Raw genomic sequence first — 13,155 nt, forward strand, 5'->3', positions numbered from 1 at the left:
CACTATGGTCCGTGGCATGGATCGCGAGCATAGGCAGCGAAAAGACGGTGACTTATGGCTTCCCGTTCTAGAGCTAGCAACCTCGCGGTAAGACATTTATTTAAAAAAGTTACAGAGGCACTTAAGTCTCCTTACACGCATTGAATGCGATAGCATTCTGGGCGTGTCGACTACATCGACGTCCATACTATGTCGACGTCCATGTCACATGACGTCATCACTTGGTGTTGTGACCTTTCAACTTAAGGTTCTTACTTGGTTACGTGACTATGTCACATGATGTCACATCACTTGGTCATGTGCTCGAATTGGGCAATGTTAATATTAGGGTGAGCCCTAAGTCAATTTCGGCAGTGGGCCAGGTCGGTATTAAACATGGGTCAACTCAATTTTCAAATCGCACAAATTAAGTCTTTCTTTTTTTTTTTTTTGGTGTGGGCCAAGTTGGTTTTGACATTGAAACGTGACGTCATAACTTGTCACGCGGGTTTTGGTACCATCAGATGTTAATTAACGCCGGACAGACGCCGGATTTTCCGCTTCGTGGGGCATAAAATGCTTTCGCATTAAAACATATCACTTACCTTAGTACCCCAGCTTATTGAACGACAGAGAGCACCGCGTCCGCCATTTCGCTAGGTAATGCTCTCACAAGAATCAAAGTGCGCGCTGTCAGAAACCCGCGGTTCTGTTCTGTACGCACATGGCGAATCCACAACCAGCGAATTCCGTCGTTTTGCCTCTCTGAGTGGCTCTAAGAGACAGTTAAACACCATCTGGCCTCAAAGCTAAAACAAAGTGGAATCAACTGCCAGAAATTAATCTTTCATGTGGGGTCACCTAGCCATTAGCTGCGACCTATGAGAAACTGGAGCAAAGTGAAAGGTTCGCGATCGGCATGAAGTCACATCATCTGACAGGCGCATAACAGAAAAAAAAGATGCTCGCCTTGGGACCACGGGTACGCGGGTCCGAATCCCGCCTCGGCAAGAAAGTTTATTTTCTTTTATTTCTTAATAGTTTCTTGATACGAACCACAAACCACAAATTACGGCTGGCTTAAACAGCTTCGCTGTTAAAATGCAAACATCGCAAAACTGACTCCGTCGATTTGGTGCCGCACTCTGTCCAGAGGAGCGTACAATGAGTTCGTCTTCCGAGCAAGGTGGCGAGGCATCGGAAATTACGATATTATACTATATATTGCAACAACTTCCTCGTTTTCTTTTTCTCCTCCTCTTTTAGGCTTTTCAACAGCAAACGCTGGCCGCCGCAGGTAAGAAAACTGGCTCATTCTTCAGACGAAGCTGTTAGTGTTACAATGTTAATTCAATTTTAACGCAATTCCACGCAGAATGTACACTATATGTGCATAGCTAAAGCGCAACGGAACATTAAAAAAAAATATTAAACCGTTTGTTCTTTGGTTTCTCTTCGGTAACACTACGCGTTCCACGTCTTCCAGCACTTCCGTGAACGTTACCATTGCAGAGGATGTTCGCATTCACGTTGACTTTAATTTATCACGTTTTTTTTTTTTCGTTTTTTTTTTTTACGTGGTAAGAAAGGATGAAGTAAAACCATGCAGATTAAATGGGTCATTATGTGTACAGGTTGTCTAAACTGAGGACGTGATCGCAGCTAAGCCACTCTTTCGTTTTACCAAAGACTAGTCTTGCCTGCAGACTATGCGCTGTGTCCTCGAGCATACTCTCAAGGAGTCCACACTGGTCGCATCGGGTGAAACCTGCGTGAATCCTACGGGTGAACTCTTCGGGTGAATCCTGCTACGCACTCACAGTAGCATGACAGACAATCTGTTACACTGTTTCATTTCCGTGTACATGTCCGAAAATACGCCCAACACGGGACGTTCATGTTATACGCACAATCACAAGAGTATTCACGTCAGCTTCCCAAAAGAGATCATTGGAGAATCAAAGGCGTAAATGGCAGACCCCACGGGAAGAATAACGTATAGCTTGATTTTTATTGCAAACAAGATACGTCCTTTGTAGTATCCTCACCAGCTCGGTTCCATAAAGCTTAGTCTAGAATTGGGAAGCCTTTGCATCGGCCTAGTGTGGCACTATACTATATGATGTACTACTCCCACATGCTCGAACTGTCGCGACTTGAGCAGATAAGACGTATGCTGACCCACATGGCAAACATTTGTAGAGGATTCTGCTGGTACGTTTGAGAACAAATATCTCTTGAGCGTTCTGCCTTCCAAATGCTTGCTCTGTGTTGGCGAACTTGCGTGGCATCGCACTCACCGACTGGCGTACGTGCGCCGCGCACCAAAGGCTTGCACTTTGCACGCAGTCGTGAATGAGGAATGGATTGCAGCAGACGGTCCTCTTACGATTTGAGAGACAGCTGGCCTCAATCACTTAACAAAGACAACGAACAGGAAGTCGTTGCTGTCTCAGTGACGCATAGCATCCACAACACGTCGGCCAAGAATTGAGCGGCGTACGTTAAATTTGTACCAGAAGCCTAAGAAAAATATATAAAATATAAAAATATATTTTAAATATAAAAAATCAGGAGTAAACGATAGGAGTAAAATTATAATGCGGGATAATCAGTAATTGAACAAAGCCAGACGGACATTAGGAAGACAGCTAGCGCTTTAAAAGATGAGATGGAGAATACGATTAAAACGACAAAAAAAACTGACATTTAGGGAAATTCCGACTGCATCGACAAAAATACGAACAAAAGCATTAATGGCGCAGCCTCATGGATAGTCAAGCGTTCTGACGTACCATCTGTAGCTTTATTTGGTGGTCGAATAATATGCGGCCAAGGCAGGCGTCCTTTTCTTGTTTCCTCTGCTTTTAATAATGTGATAAGAAACTTATAACGACTAGGAAAATGCCATGCACCTGCCAGATTGACACATCGGTGGTGGTGTATGGAGTAATCACCACTCTGTGTCAAGACCCCAAGCTCTCTATATTCTCTCCAACATCGTGTATGACTTCAAAAATGATGTCGACTAATGTTTCTTCTTTGTGACGTGGAGTTGTCAGGAAGGTTCACACTGCCCTTTCACGTGACGCTCTCTAGCGCGTCCGCTTGCGTGCAGCTATATTGCGTTTCCCCTCGCTCCGCTCCCCTCACACCTCTATTTTATGCTTTTCTATGACACTATAGCACACGGTTAAAACAAGATGATCGTGTATTCAGTAATGGCTGTATGCGAATATTTTTCGGATACTTTTTTGAATATTTCTAAATGTCAACTGCGGCCAAATACACATAAACTAGCAGCAAAAGTACGGCAAATATTCACCCCCGCGGGCACAGTACAGACATAAAACATAAGAGCTTGCGTAGTGGAGAAGGTAGCCATACTTTACAGGCTCATCACATTTTACAGCGATCATTCACACTCTCCGAAGAGCCCAGTGCATGCAAACAAACTACTTGTTAGCTCCCAATGCTCCATTTGTTATTTTAATAAACAACGTTTCATAACGTACTACACAATGACAGAAACTTTCCCGACCTTAAGGATGCTGGAATGTGAACATTATTTTATATTAATTGTGATAACGGCTATTCATTTCTAAAAAAATATTAGATATTTGATTGGCTTCTCGAACTATTTGATTCGGTCTCAAAAATCACTATTCGCAAACCCCTACAATAAAGCAGTGACTTTATTACCGAAGTGTAACGTGCGATGTATACCCGAGCCCCTCTGGTGCCTACAGGTCGATTCAAGACTCTGAGTCATCAATGAGCAGCTGCTTCCGGACACCGAGCACCGATTCTTTGTCACGGTGAGTGTACGTACGCGAAGCACAGATGAAGAGACTGAATTTCTTCCGTATTTCAGGTATAACACGAGTATTCCTGCAATGGCACCACACGAAATTGGAGACAGTATGTACTTTATGTCCACTCTTAGCAGTACAATGCTTGTCTAAGATATTCCGTTTGCTCACAGATTCGAAAAGCTTTTTTAACCCATCGATAAGGGTGAGTAATGTGCTCTTTCATCATTTTCTCTGAGAAGGATGGTGTGCAACAGAGTGATTTTAACTCGTATTCCATGCCCAGGGGTGGGACTACCCAAAGTAATTTTCAAGCAGGGTTCGTACACAATATTTGGCTGGAAATTCAAGGACATTTCAAGGATTTCAAGGATGCAAAAAGGCAGAATTCAAGGAGTGTTAGCGTAATTTTATTTCCTCACATGACTTAGGAAAGGAGCCCTATTTTCGTATTAATTTCTCTTTCAAGAGCTGTTATCTCCGCTTCTTTTTCTTTGGCTGTTCGACGGAAACTCCGTCGCCTTTCGCCTTTCTGGTGGCTCTTCAAGGCAGATTCCCCCATCGTTAAAATGTCGACCGTCTTCTGACATAATGCGCACATTGCTCGATAAGGATCGCTTGGTTCCGGTCTCACCCAGTGACGATAGTCCGTATGTTGCAGCCACGTAGGCTGAAACTTGCACTTCCCGCCTGGCATCTTGTCAAAGTAAACACACAACGCAAACGCGAACTTCAATGAAATGGCGCGCACGAGGCCGACAAACGGCCCGACTATAGTACCTAAAAGACACATACTAGTGTGCCGAGAGCGGGTGTCGCGGTGGCACCGAGTGTGATGTCTGCCGCCGCCGGCCGCTTGGTGCGCTGCACTTCGAGACTGTGCCGGACCATGCTGAGACATGGGTGGACTTCAGGCAAGACACGACGCGAGTCTCCCCATTTGCCCGGCGATCTGCCTCTTATGTTCTTGTCCCAATCCGCAATACGTTCGGGGTCTGCGGACGCGCTGGGTAATGAGATGAGCCGTTTCTTTCCGCGTCTCTGGGAAATCGCGGTTTCGCGACCTGTTCAAAGTTTCTTTAGACAGACGAGTGCACACATAGATGCAAAAAACCCACTCACAATAAGACTGCAACGAAAGCGGCAGCAAGGCGAGAAATGAACTAAGCATTGCAATCGACGCGTAGCAATCAACGCATCGCAAACGAACGCGAGTCGAACACCGCAGGATTTAGCATGGTGCCGACAGGCATCGCCGTCTGGTGGCCCGCGGCGGCAGGCATCACTGCTCGCGCCACCGTCCCGCGTTGGAGACTCTCGGTGGACGGCACACTAGAGTATATTCTAGGCACTATACGCAAGCCGAGCGAGCAATATGTCTCGCATTGGATTGGATGGGATTTCCAATGCATATTAGTTGCCAGACGACGTAGGGGCTGCGAGATTTAAAACCGAAACTTCCTGATGTTGCCCTTTAGTCAACACAGCTTGTTTTCATGGGCATTCGTAAGCGAAAGGGCCTTAAATATCAGCATGACTTGCGGAGGTACATCGTTAATTTCCTCTAGCGGAACAAATCCCACGGGATTTTCAAGGATTACAAGGAGCCCACGGGTATTCAAGTAGTTTCAAGGGCCCTTGAACTTATACTGTCAATATCAAGGATATTCAAGGATTTCAAGGGGCTGTGCGAACCCTGTTGGAGCAATTTTTGGAGCAAGTAAAAGTGCATTTTGGAGCAGTTTGGAGAAGATAAAATTTCATTTTGAAGCAGCTTGGAGCAGGGCAATCTGAATTTTGGGAGAGTAATGGAATATGGCAGCGCACTTCGAAACCACGACGAAACACAGAATAAACTAACACGAAGCGCGTAGTAGAAGCGCGCATTGTAGCTATAGCATACTAGAATATAGAAGAGTGGGTCCAGTGGTGGCGCGGTGCATGCTTTCCTGTAAAGCCGAAAACATCAGTGGCACTACAATCGAACTATATGTATATTCCCGCGCCGACGCTCATGATGATAGCGGGAAATGTTCTCAAATTATGCGGTCCAAACGACGCGGTAACATAATTTCTGGGTCACCATATGTAACCGCAGACCCAGAGAGCCGCAATCAACCCTGGGCTGGTATAACGTAAAACTATTCCAATCTGTTTTTTATTGCGATAGCAATTATTTGGACGCTCCAGGCGTATTTCTGCCGTCGACGTTGCAGTGATGTTCTGTATAAAGTGCAGGAGAGATAACATCGTCGCCGCGCGCCGTATGCTGTATGTGCGAGTGAAAGCATGTGGGAGTGAGCCGACGATGGCTTAACGAAGGCGGCTCAATCTCGAGCGCGGAAGGGAGGAAAGCGGGGAGGAAGCGCGCCGTCCTCCGTCGCGCGCAAGGCACCGGGGGGAGGGAGGGGGGACTACTCCGGCGACCTGCGTATGTCGCAGCCGCGAAGTCCTTATCTTGAAAGCGATGGGGACAGAGTACGAGTGCCGATAGCTTCGTGTTCGCTCGCGGCTGCAATCGCGCTTTCTCACTCCAGCGTTTTGACAGCGAGTGTCGCGGTCATCGAGTAAGATGTGTTCATGTTTGCTTGTGCGTGCGTGACACCATGCTTGCTAATTTAGTTAGTCAGCGAATGTTTAGAAGTTTATACGGCCGATGAAACTCCTATCCTTGCTTCGTACAGCTGTCTACTAATTTGCGATCGCAATCGATGCTTCGCCTTTCGGACGAAACTGCGACATTTATTCCAAATCTGCCATTAGCCCTTCATGGTAGAACAAGATGGCTGAGGCCTCGCCCATATGGGCATAAACACAGACTAGAATAGTTTTAGGCTATACCGGTCTTGGGGACAGAAACGCCCGCCCGCTGCGGCGCGCGCTTCCCGAATATCTAGTTTGCTCGCAGCGACTTCAGCATATATACTTTTCGTTGTTTAACCACAGCGGCAGACGGGAGGCCAGAGCAAAAGCTTACAACAGGCTGCTGGCTGGGCAGAAGGGGGTAATCTTCACAGACTTCTCCAAAGACAGAGGAAAAAGCTGGGCGACCGTAACGGTGACCATAGAAAAGCTGCTAACGTGCGCGACGGTAAAAACAAACGATGTCGACGAAGCAGAAGAGCTGGCAATTGCCCTGGCCCTCACTATACAAGGCAGGACCAGAGTGGTCACAGACTCGCAACAAGCGTATAAAGTGCAGGAGAGGAGCTTCCAGTCGGGCTGGGTGTCCCGGTTGGTGCTTCGGGCGCTCAAAAGCAAGGAACCCCCGAAAGGGGAGGAGATAGAATTAATCTGAGTTCCGGCCCATTCCGCAGTGGAAGGCAATGAGTTTGCCCACCAGCAGGCCCGAGCACTATCACACCGAGCCGCAGATGCGGAGAGGGAAGAGGAGGACGCAAAGAGCCAACCACTGGTCACGTACAAAGACATAGTGGAATATTACAGAAACGGGAGACAGCTTCCCCGAGCCACACCTCAAGTTAACGAGGGAGCAGCAGACAACATATAGGCAGATCCAGACAGAGTCGTTTCCCCACCCCCGATTACTAAACCGCATGTAGCCGAGCCAGTACGGGCAAGAATGCCCCGTGTGTCACGAGCCAGGTACACTCCAACACATGATAGTAGAATGTAAATTTAGCCAACAACACCCACCACTCGCCCCCAATCCTAACCCCAACATGATCCCCCTACCCATCCAACCCCTTAGAGAGCGATGGAAGATCTTGCTGTCCAGCCCCGCCCTGGAAGACCAGCTTTGGCTCGTAACCAGGGGCCAGGCGGCGAGAACAGCATATGGATTCCCGTGAAGTGGGAACCACTTCCATCCGGTGCATGCGCTGAAAAGCTCATGAACTAAAGCTTTCATTCATTCATTCGTTCGTTGTTTTGCGCCTCAGCTAGGGTTGTGCCGCGCCGCTCGGCCCACTCAAACCGTATTCTAGTACACTCTAAATACAGCTATCCTGGCCGTTCCGACAGCAGCGACAACAGCCGGGAGTAGCCGCGCGCACGCCGACCATTTGCCTGAAGGGCCGTAGTCTCGTTATAAGCACGAAAACTACGAGAAACTGTGCGGGTGGCGCCGTCGCGCGGTGTACAAAATGTGAACGGCTGCATTTTTTTTTTTTTTTCGGAGAACGAATCCGCTCGCTGTTCGCGGCTACTACCGCAGCACGCCGTTCTGGCGGAGCGTGGCACAATTTCGGTGAATTTTCCGTGTTTGGCGCAGGCGTCCCACCCCTGCTTATGTCTGTTCCCGTCCATCCGGCATTCTGCAGTACCTGATCCAGTGCAGGAGAAATAGGGAGGGGTCTCTTTGGGAAAACTTTGGGAGGGGGCAGTGTTAGAGGGATGTGTGTAAACCACTGCTGTAGTACCTGTGCATTATTCATATTGCAAACTTTTGCAACAGCTGCCGAGAACGCCATATGGGTCAACCCAAAGGAAGCAGCTGAATTTGTAAGTACATTTAGGTAGAAAAAAAGTTGAACTAAGGACAAATGATGTCTACTTGATCTCTCTTGCAGGTCGCCTGCTAGCACTTGCTTTTCAAGGAGTTGAGCAGGTGCAGCTCTCGAAAACTGAAATGCTGAAGAATGTACTAGTGCTGACAAGGGGTTGCATTGATAAAACAGCCAAGTGTGTTGTACATGCTAAGTTGTTTCAATAAAGAGGTTACATTTTCTTCACTTAATTTTACTTTGGTACCAATGGTCTAGATTGAAATGCTAACAGTGGCATTGAGACAAGGGACAGATAAATCATTTCAGTGGGTGATGAAATCTTGGCACATGCCCATACATTATACAACAGCAAACTTAATTGGTACAAGTTCACTAGTAAAAGTGCCACAGAAGTGAAAACTGAGCAAAGGGGAAATAGGACAAGCTGATGAAGACTATCACATCCAGGAAATGTTTTCAGATCGCCGAATCTGCCATCCCAATGGGCTCTTCAGTTTTCTTGCATGACAGCACAGGCCACAGGTTCCCTTCAGTATGACCTTGACACTGTGGGGTTCTTTATGATGGATTGCTGCAATAGCATGCCGTCCCTGCCCATTGTAACCTGAACCACATCGCTGCTCCACACTTGATGAGCAACAAAACAACTGTGTCCACACTTTATTCTGGCACAATAGTTTGTGAGCAAAGCAGGGCAGGAAATACTTTTCATGTTTGAGACTGCTGCTTGAATAGCGTGCACACAGAAATACCTTGGCACAACAGAAAAAACTAAGTGTTTGTTGTTTAGGTCGAAAGGACCAACAAATGTACCAGCCTTACCTTTGGAATTTCAAGGAGTACCTATCCAACACACATCTACGATCCCATTTTTAGGTGTCGTGTTCCAAGAAAATTTATTATGGTCCCCTCAAGTAGATGCGTTAAGAACCGACGTATCTCGAGCCATTGAAATGTTAAATAAACTAAGATCACTCCTCCCACCTGAAGCAAAACGCAAAATATACTATGCACTTGTACACTCTCGCCTGATTTTCTGCTCCTTGGTATGGTCAACAACCGAGACAAACCTTAATTATCTTTTATCGTTGCAAAAGCGAGCTATACGAGCAATTGGAAACGTCCCCTACACAAAAAGCACTGCATCGTACTTTACCTGATATAGCATACTTCAAATAAAACAATTGTTAAAACAAAAACTATCTCTGGAAGCCCTACATCAATACCGAGAAAACAATAAATTTTCAAGAAACCTATCAAGTTAAGCAGTCCCCTTATGAACTACGACACAGCTTAATAGTTAAGACAAGATCACGCACAAATTATGGTTTACAGAGGTTATCGTCACTAATACCAGAACTCCTCAATAAGTATCGCGACATATTAAATCTAATTCTAGAGTTTCTCCAATTCAAGAAGCAAGTTAAAGCCCTATTACTATTTGAGCAGATGTGAGATGTTAGCCCATGAACCAATTCTCGGTATTAATCTTGTGTATTGTGTAGATTTATTTCATTATGTGTGTGCATATGTATTAGGTTTTGATTCTCGTTCCGAAAAAGGAACTACATATCTCTCTGTATTTGCATTGATGTTATTGTATCTGGGTATGCCTATGATGTTCCGAAAAAGGAACTACATATCTCTGTATTTGCATTGATGTTATTGTATCTGGGTATGCCTATGATGTGTAATAAAAACAAGACTTGCTGCCTACACTGTCAGGGTGGCACAACCTAGTCAGGCTCTCTCAGGGCCTTTTGTTGTGCCTCCTGAGCCAATTTGAAAATTGTCTCGAATAAAAGAGAAAGAAAGAAAGACTGCAGACATGTCACTTCCAACCTTTTTTTGAGGGGAGATAGATGTCCTCATGCAACCATACACATTATGGAAACAATGAACAAGAGCTTTAGGATGGCATGTGACTATGTTAATTAAAACAAACATACCACAGGTAGAAAAGCTCAGTGAAACGGTGCAATATGACATATGCTAACAGCACTAAGGAACGCGACACACAAAATACAAAACACACAGGACAGATGCTATACATCAACCGTTTTATAATGAGGCCTACAGTAAAACCTCACTATAACAAAGTTGAAGTGGGAGCTACACTTGCATCGTTATATCCATTATAACGAATGTCCACTATCATGGCCACCAGGAAAACCCAGGGCGTGATGTTAGTAACCACTGGGTATGCAGATGCAAAAAGCCATTGCCCACCACCAAAGGACCAAGAAAGATAGTTTCCCGCCACGTCTCCATCAGTGACGACTGCTTTTGCCTAATGCAGCTGTCAACAAAAATCTATCTTCGGCGCTGTTGTGTGCGCTCAAGTAGCGACGCAACAGGTCTTAATGTTTCGTGGGTTTATCGGCGGGGTGCGGCAAGGCTCCGATTTTGCATAACACTTCCGGTTAAATGCAAGCCGACGTTTATAAACAATTTTTTTTTTTACTCGTGGCCAGTGACGGGTGTTGTACTGAATCGCAGGCTAGCAGCGCTTCAGCTTGTTCATGAAGCAGTGGTTGTAATTTGTACCAATCCATTTCATTGTCCATTTTTATTATTCGTTGCACTAAGTGCCCTGTCCAAGTGATAACATTGGTGCAGCTTCGTCAGAGCCAACCATGAATGGCAAGATTGAAAAAATTCAATGGATCACTAGAAAATACGGTCCCTTAACTGTGCACATGCAGCAGACTATTGAGACCACAATTAGATGGTGCAGCATGTACCATGGGTACCTTCGTACTGCAAGCCTCGTGCTCCTTCAGCAACGCACGGAGTGCTGCGTACACAAGAGCACAGGACCCAGTAGCATGCCAATGTGTGGTGCGAGGCAGCAGTGGAAGAGTGCATATGTAAACAACATGGCGGGTCTGGTGCATTGCCAGGCAACGGATAGTTCGCAAGTTTTTCATTGCAAATTCTGGCAAGTTAAAAGCAGCGTAGTGTTGCTTAATTTTGGCCTAGTCAGCAGATAATGATCAGTAAATATTCATTCTGAACTAAATAAAGATCGTTATATCCATATTAAGAAAATTCTCTTTTGTTCAAATGAGAACACAGAGAGAGAGACAGAGGAAAGGGCAAAGGCAGGGAGGTTAACCCTTTGATGCCCAAAACTTTATTTCAAATATGGAGCATCACAGAAACTTTAGCATGCACAAAGGACTGACAAAATATGTGAATTATGCTGTCACAAAAAAATTGTTTATTCATGGCTGCATTGTGAGCTGTTGCTCCAGAGCAACATTGGGCATCTGTGGTCCTACTTCACATGGAATGCCTTGAAGCAGTTGCGGCTTGGAAGGAGACATAGGTCACTATTTATTATTCCACTATTATTTTAATATTAATATTTATTTTTATTATTTCTAATTCCATTATTATTTATCCCAGTCAGTGTCATCAACCGAAAGGTCTTCTTTCCTCCATGTTCTGCGAATGTTTTCTTTCTTTTTCTTACGCTGAGCCACCGAGTGGGCACGAGAAGGTAACCGGCAAAGCTTCAACATTATCGCTTGACATTCCATCGTCATCCTCTACGCATGGCTCTTTATTGCGAAGATTGGGCACTATTTCTAGTGCACAGGTATCAATCAATTTCGAGCATCTCTTGGAGCATAATCGGGGTCATCCGGATCGCTGTCGAAGTTAGCGTCGGACAATTCACTGTCCCGAAGATAAGCTCCTGAATTTCTTCATCAGTCAGCCACTTTTTTTTTTTTTTTTTTTGACATCGCCATGTATATATGAAAGACAAAAAATATGACCTTATGAGGGACGCTTATTCTATTCGGTAGAATGAACACTCTGCTATTGCTTTGCTTTACCTTCAGCACAGCAAAAAACAGCCCCAAACGATATCTCCCTACTTGTGATCACGCCTCCGCATATGCCCGTTCTTGCTCCTGGGCAACACCACTTTTGGCGAGTAAAAGTTTGTTGTACAAATTGCGGCCACACCGTTTAGCCTCCTCATAAATGTCGTACAAGGCCTTATGAGATATTCTAAGTCTGGCAGTTGTCATAGTAGTGTCCTATACCGCCGTAGCTGAACAAATTTACTCGCGTGTGCGGTCCTTGTGCTGGCACCTCTCAAAACAGTTAAGAAAAAAAAAAAGGAGCAGTGCAGCCATCTCTACGCATTTACTTCAAGCTCAAGATGCTCGCTAGCCTTGGCACATTCCATAGATGGTGCCAGCGGTATCATTCCGCAGGGCGCGTTCAAGGAAAAAAAAAAAAAAGTTTTTAGGGTGTTGCTCCTGGGCAACAATGGGCACTAACAGGTTAACCAGAGGGGAAAGAAAGAGAATAAATGCATGTGCTTCAAGTGAACTGTGCTTGCGCATGTGCTTCTGTGGGTATTTCACAGGAAATTACAAGTCATCCTAAATTATGATACTTTGTTACATCCGTTAGCTCATTTTAATGAAGTTTGACTGTACTATATGCTTGAAAGGCTCATTCGCAGCAAAATCTGAGAACACATCACTCATGATCACCCATCATGCAGATGTACTCTTACTCAAGTAACCAGTTTGATTTTCTAAGATCTTGATAGGAGTGCTGATGCAGTTATTGGCATATTGTATGCAAAAATTTGCCTCTATAACCCAGTACATGTGTGCTGTCAAACTTTGGCATGCAATGGCTTCTTTTACGGTTTTAACGCGCCAGCATTAAGGGCCCCATGTCGCAGAAAATCCAGCATCGGAGTCGGCCCGAACCGCCCCGACCACGCTGGCCTTCCGCGTGGCACAGAGGCGCTGGTGAACTTACCGATTTTCTCAAAGCAAAATGCGCCAGAAAAATCATAAAGTACGACGTAACCACAAGCCACAGACGTGATAGCGTCGGATTGTAATTTTGAATATACGAGA

At 45.5% G+C, this 13,155-nt stretch overlaps 1 protein-coding gene across 1 annotated transcript in view; it reads left to right on the forward strand.

Annotated features, from left to right (window-relative positions):
- LOC119436171 (zip homologous protein 2-like) overlaps positions 1–8,588 on the forward strand; it is a 74,632-nt gene extending 66,044 nt beyond the window's left edge. Inside the window, exons 11-16 of the mRNA XM_037702936.2 lie at positions 1,246–1,276; positions 3,729–3,797; positions 3,854–3,900; positions 3,965–3,996; positions 8,209–8,255; positions 8,324–8,588. Coding sequence (XP_037558864.1) covers positions 1,246–1,276; positions 3,729–3,797; positions 3,854–3,900; positions 3,965–3,996; positions 8,209–8,255; positions 8,324–8,357 — 260 coding nt within the window. The 3' untranslated portion in view covers positions 8,358–8,588. The remainder of the gene's footprint in view (positions 1–1,245; positions 1,277–3,728; positions 3,798–3,853; positions 3,901–3,964; positions 3,997–8,208; positions 8,256–8,323) is intronic.
- The last annotated feature ends 4,567 nt before the right edge of the window (positions 8,589–13,155 follow it).

Source organism: Dermacentor silvarum, chromosome 1, assembly GCF_013339745.2.
Source record: "Dermacentor silvarum isolate Dsil-2018 chromosome 1, BIME_Dsil_1.4, whole genome shotgun sequence".
Taxonomy (NCBI): domain Eukaryota; kingdom Metazoa; phylum Arthropoda; class Arachnida; order Ixodida; family Ixodidae; genus Dermacentor; species Dermacentor silvarum.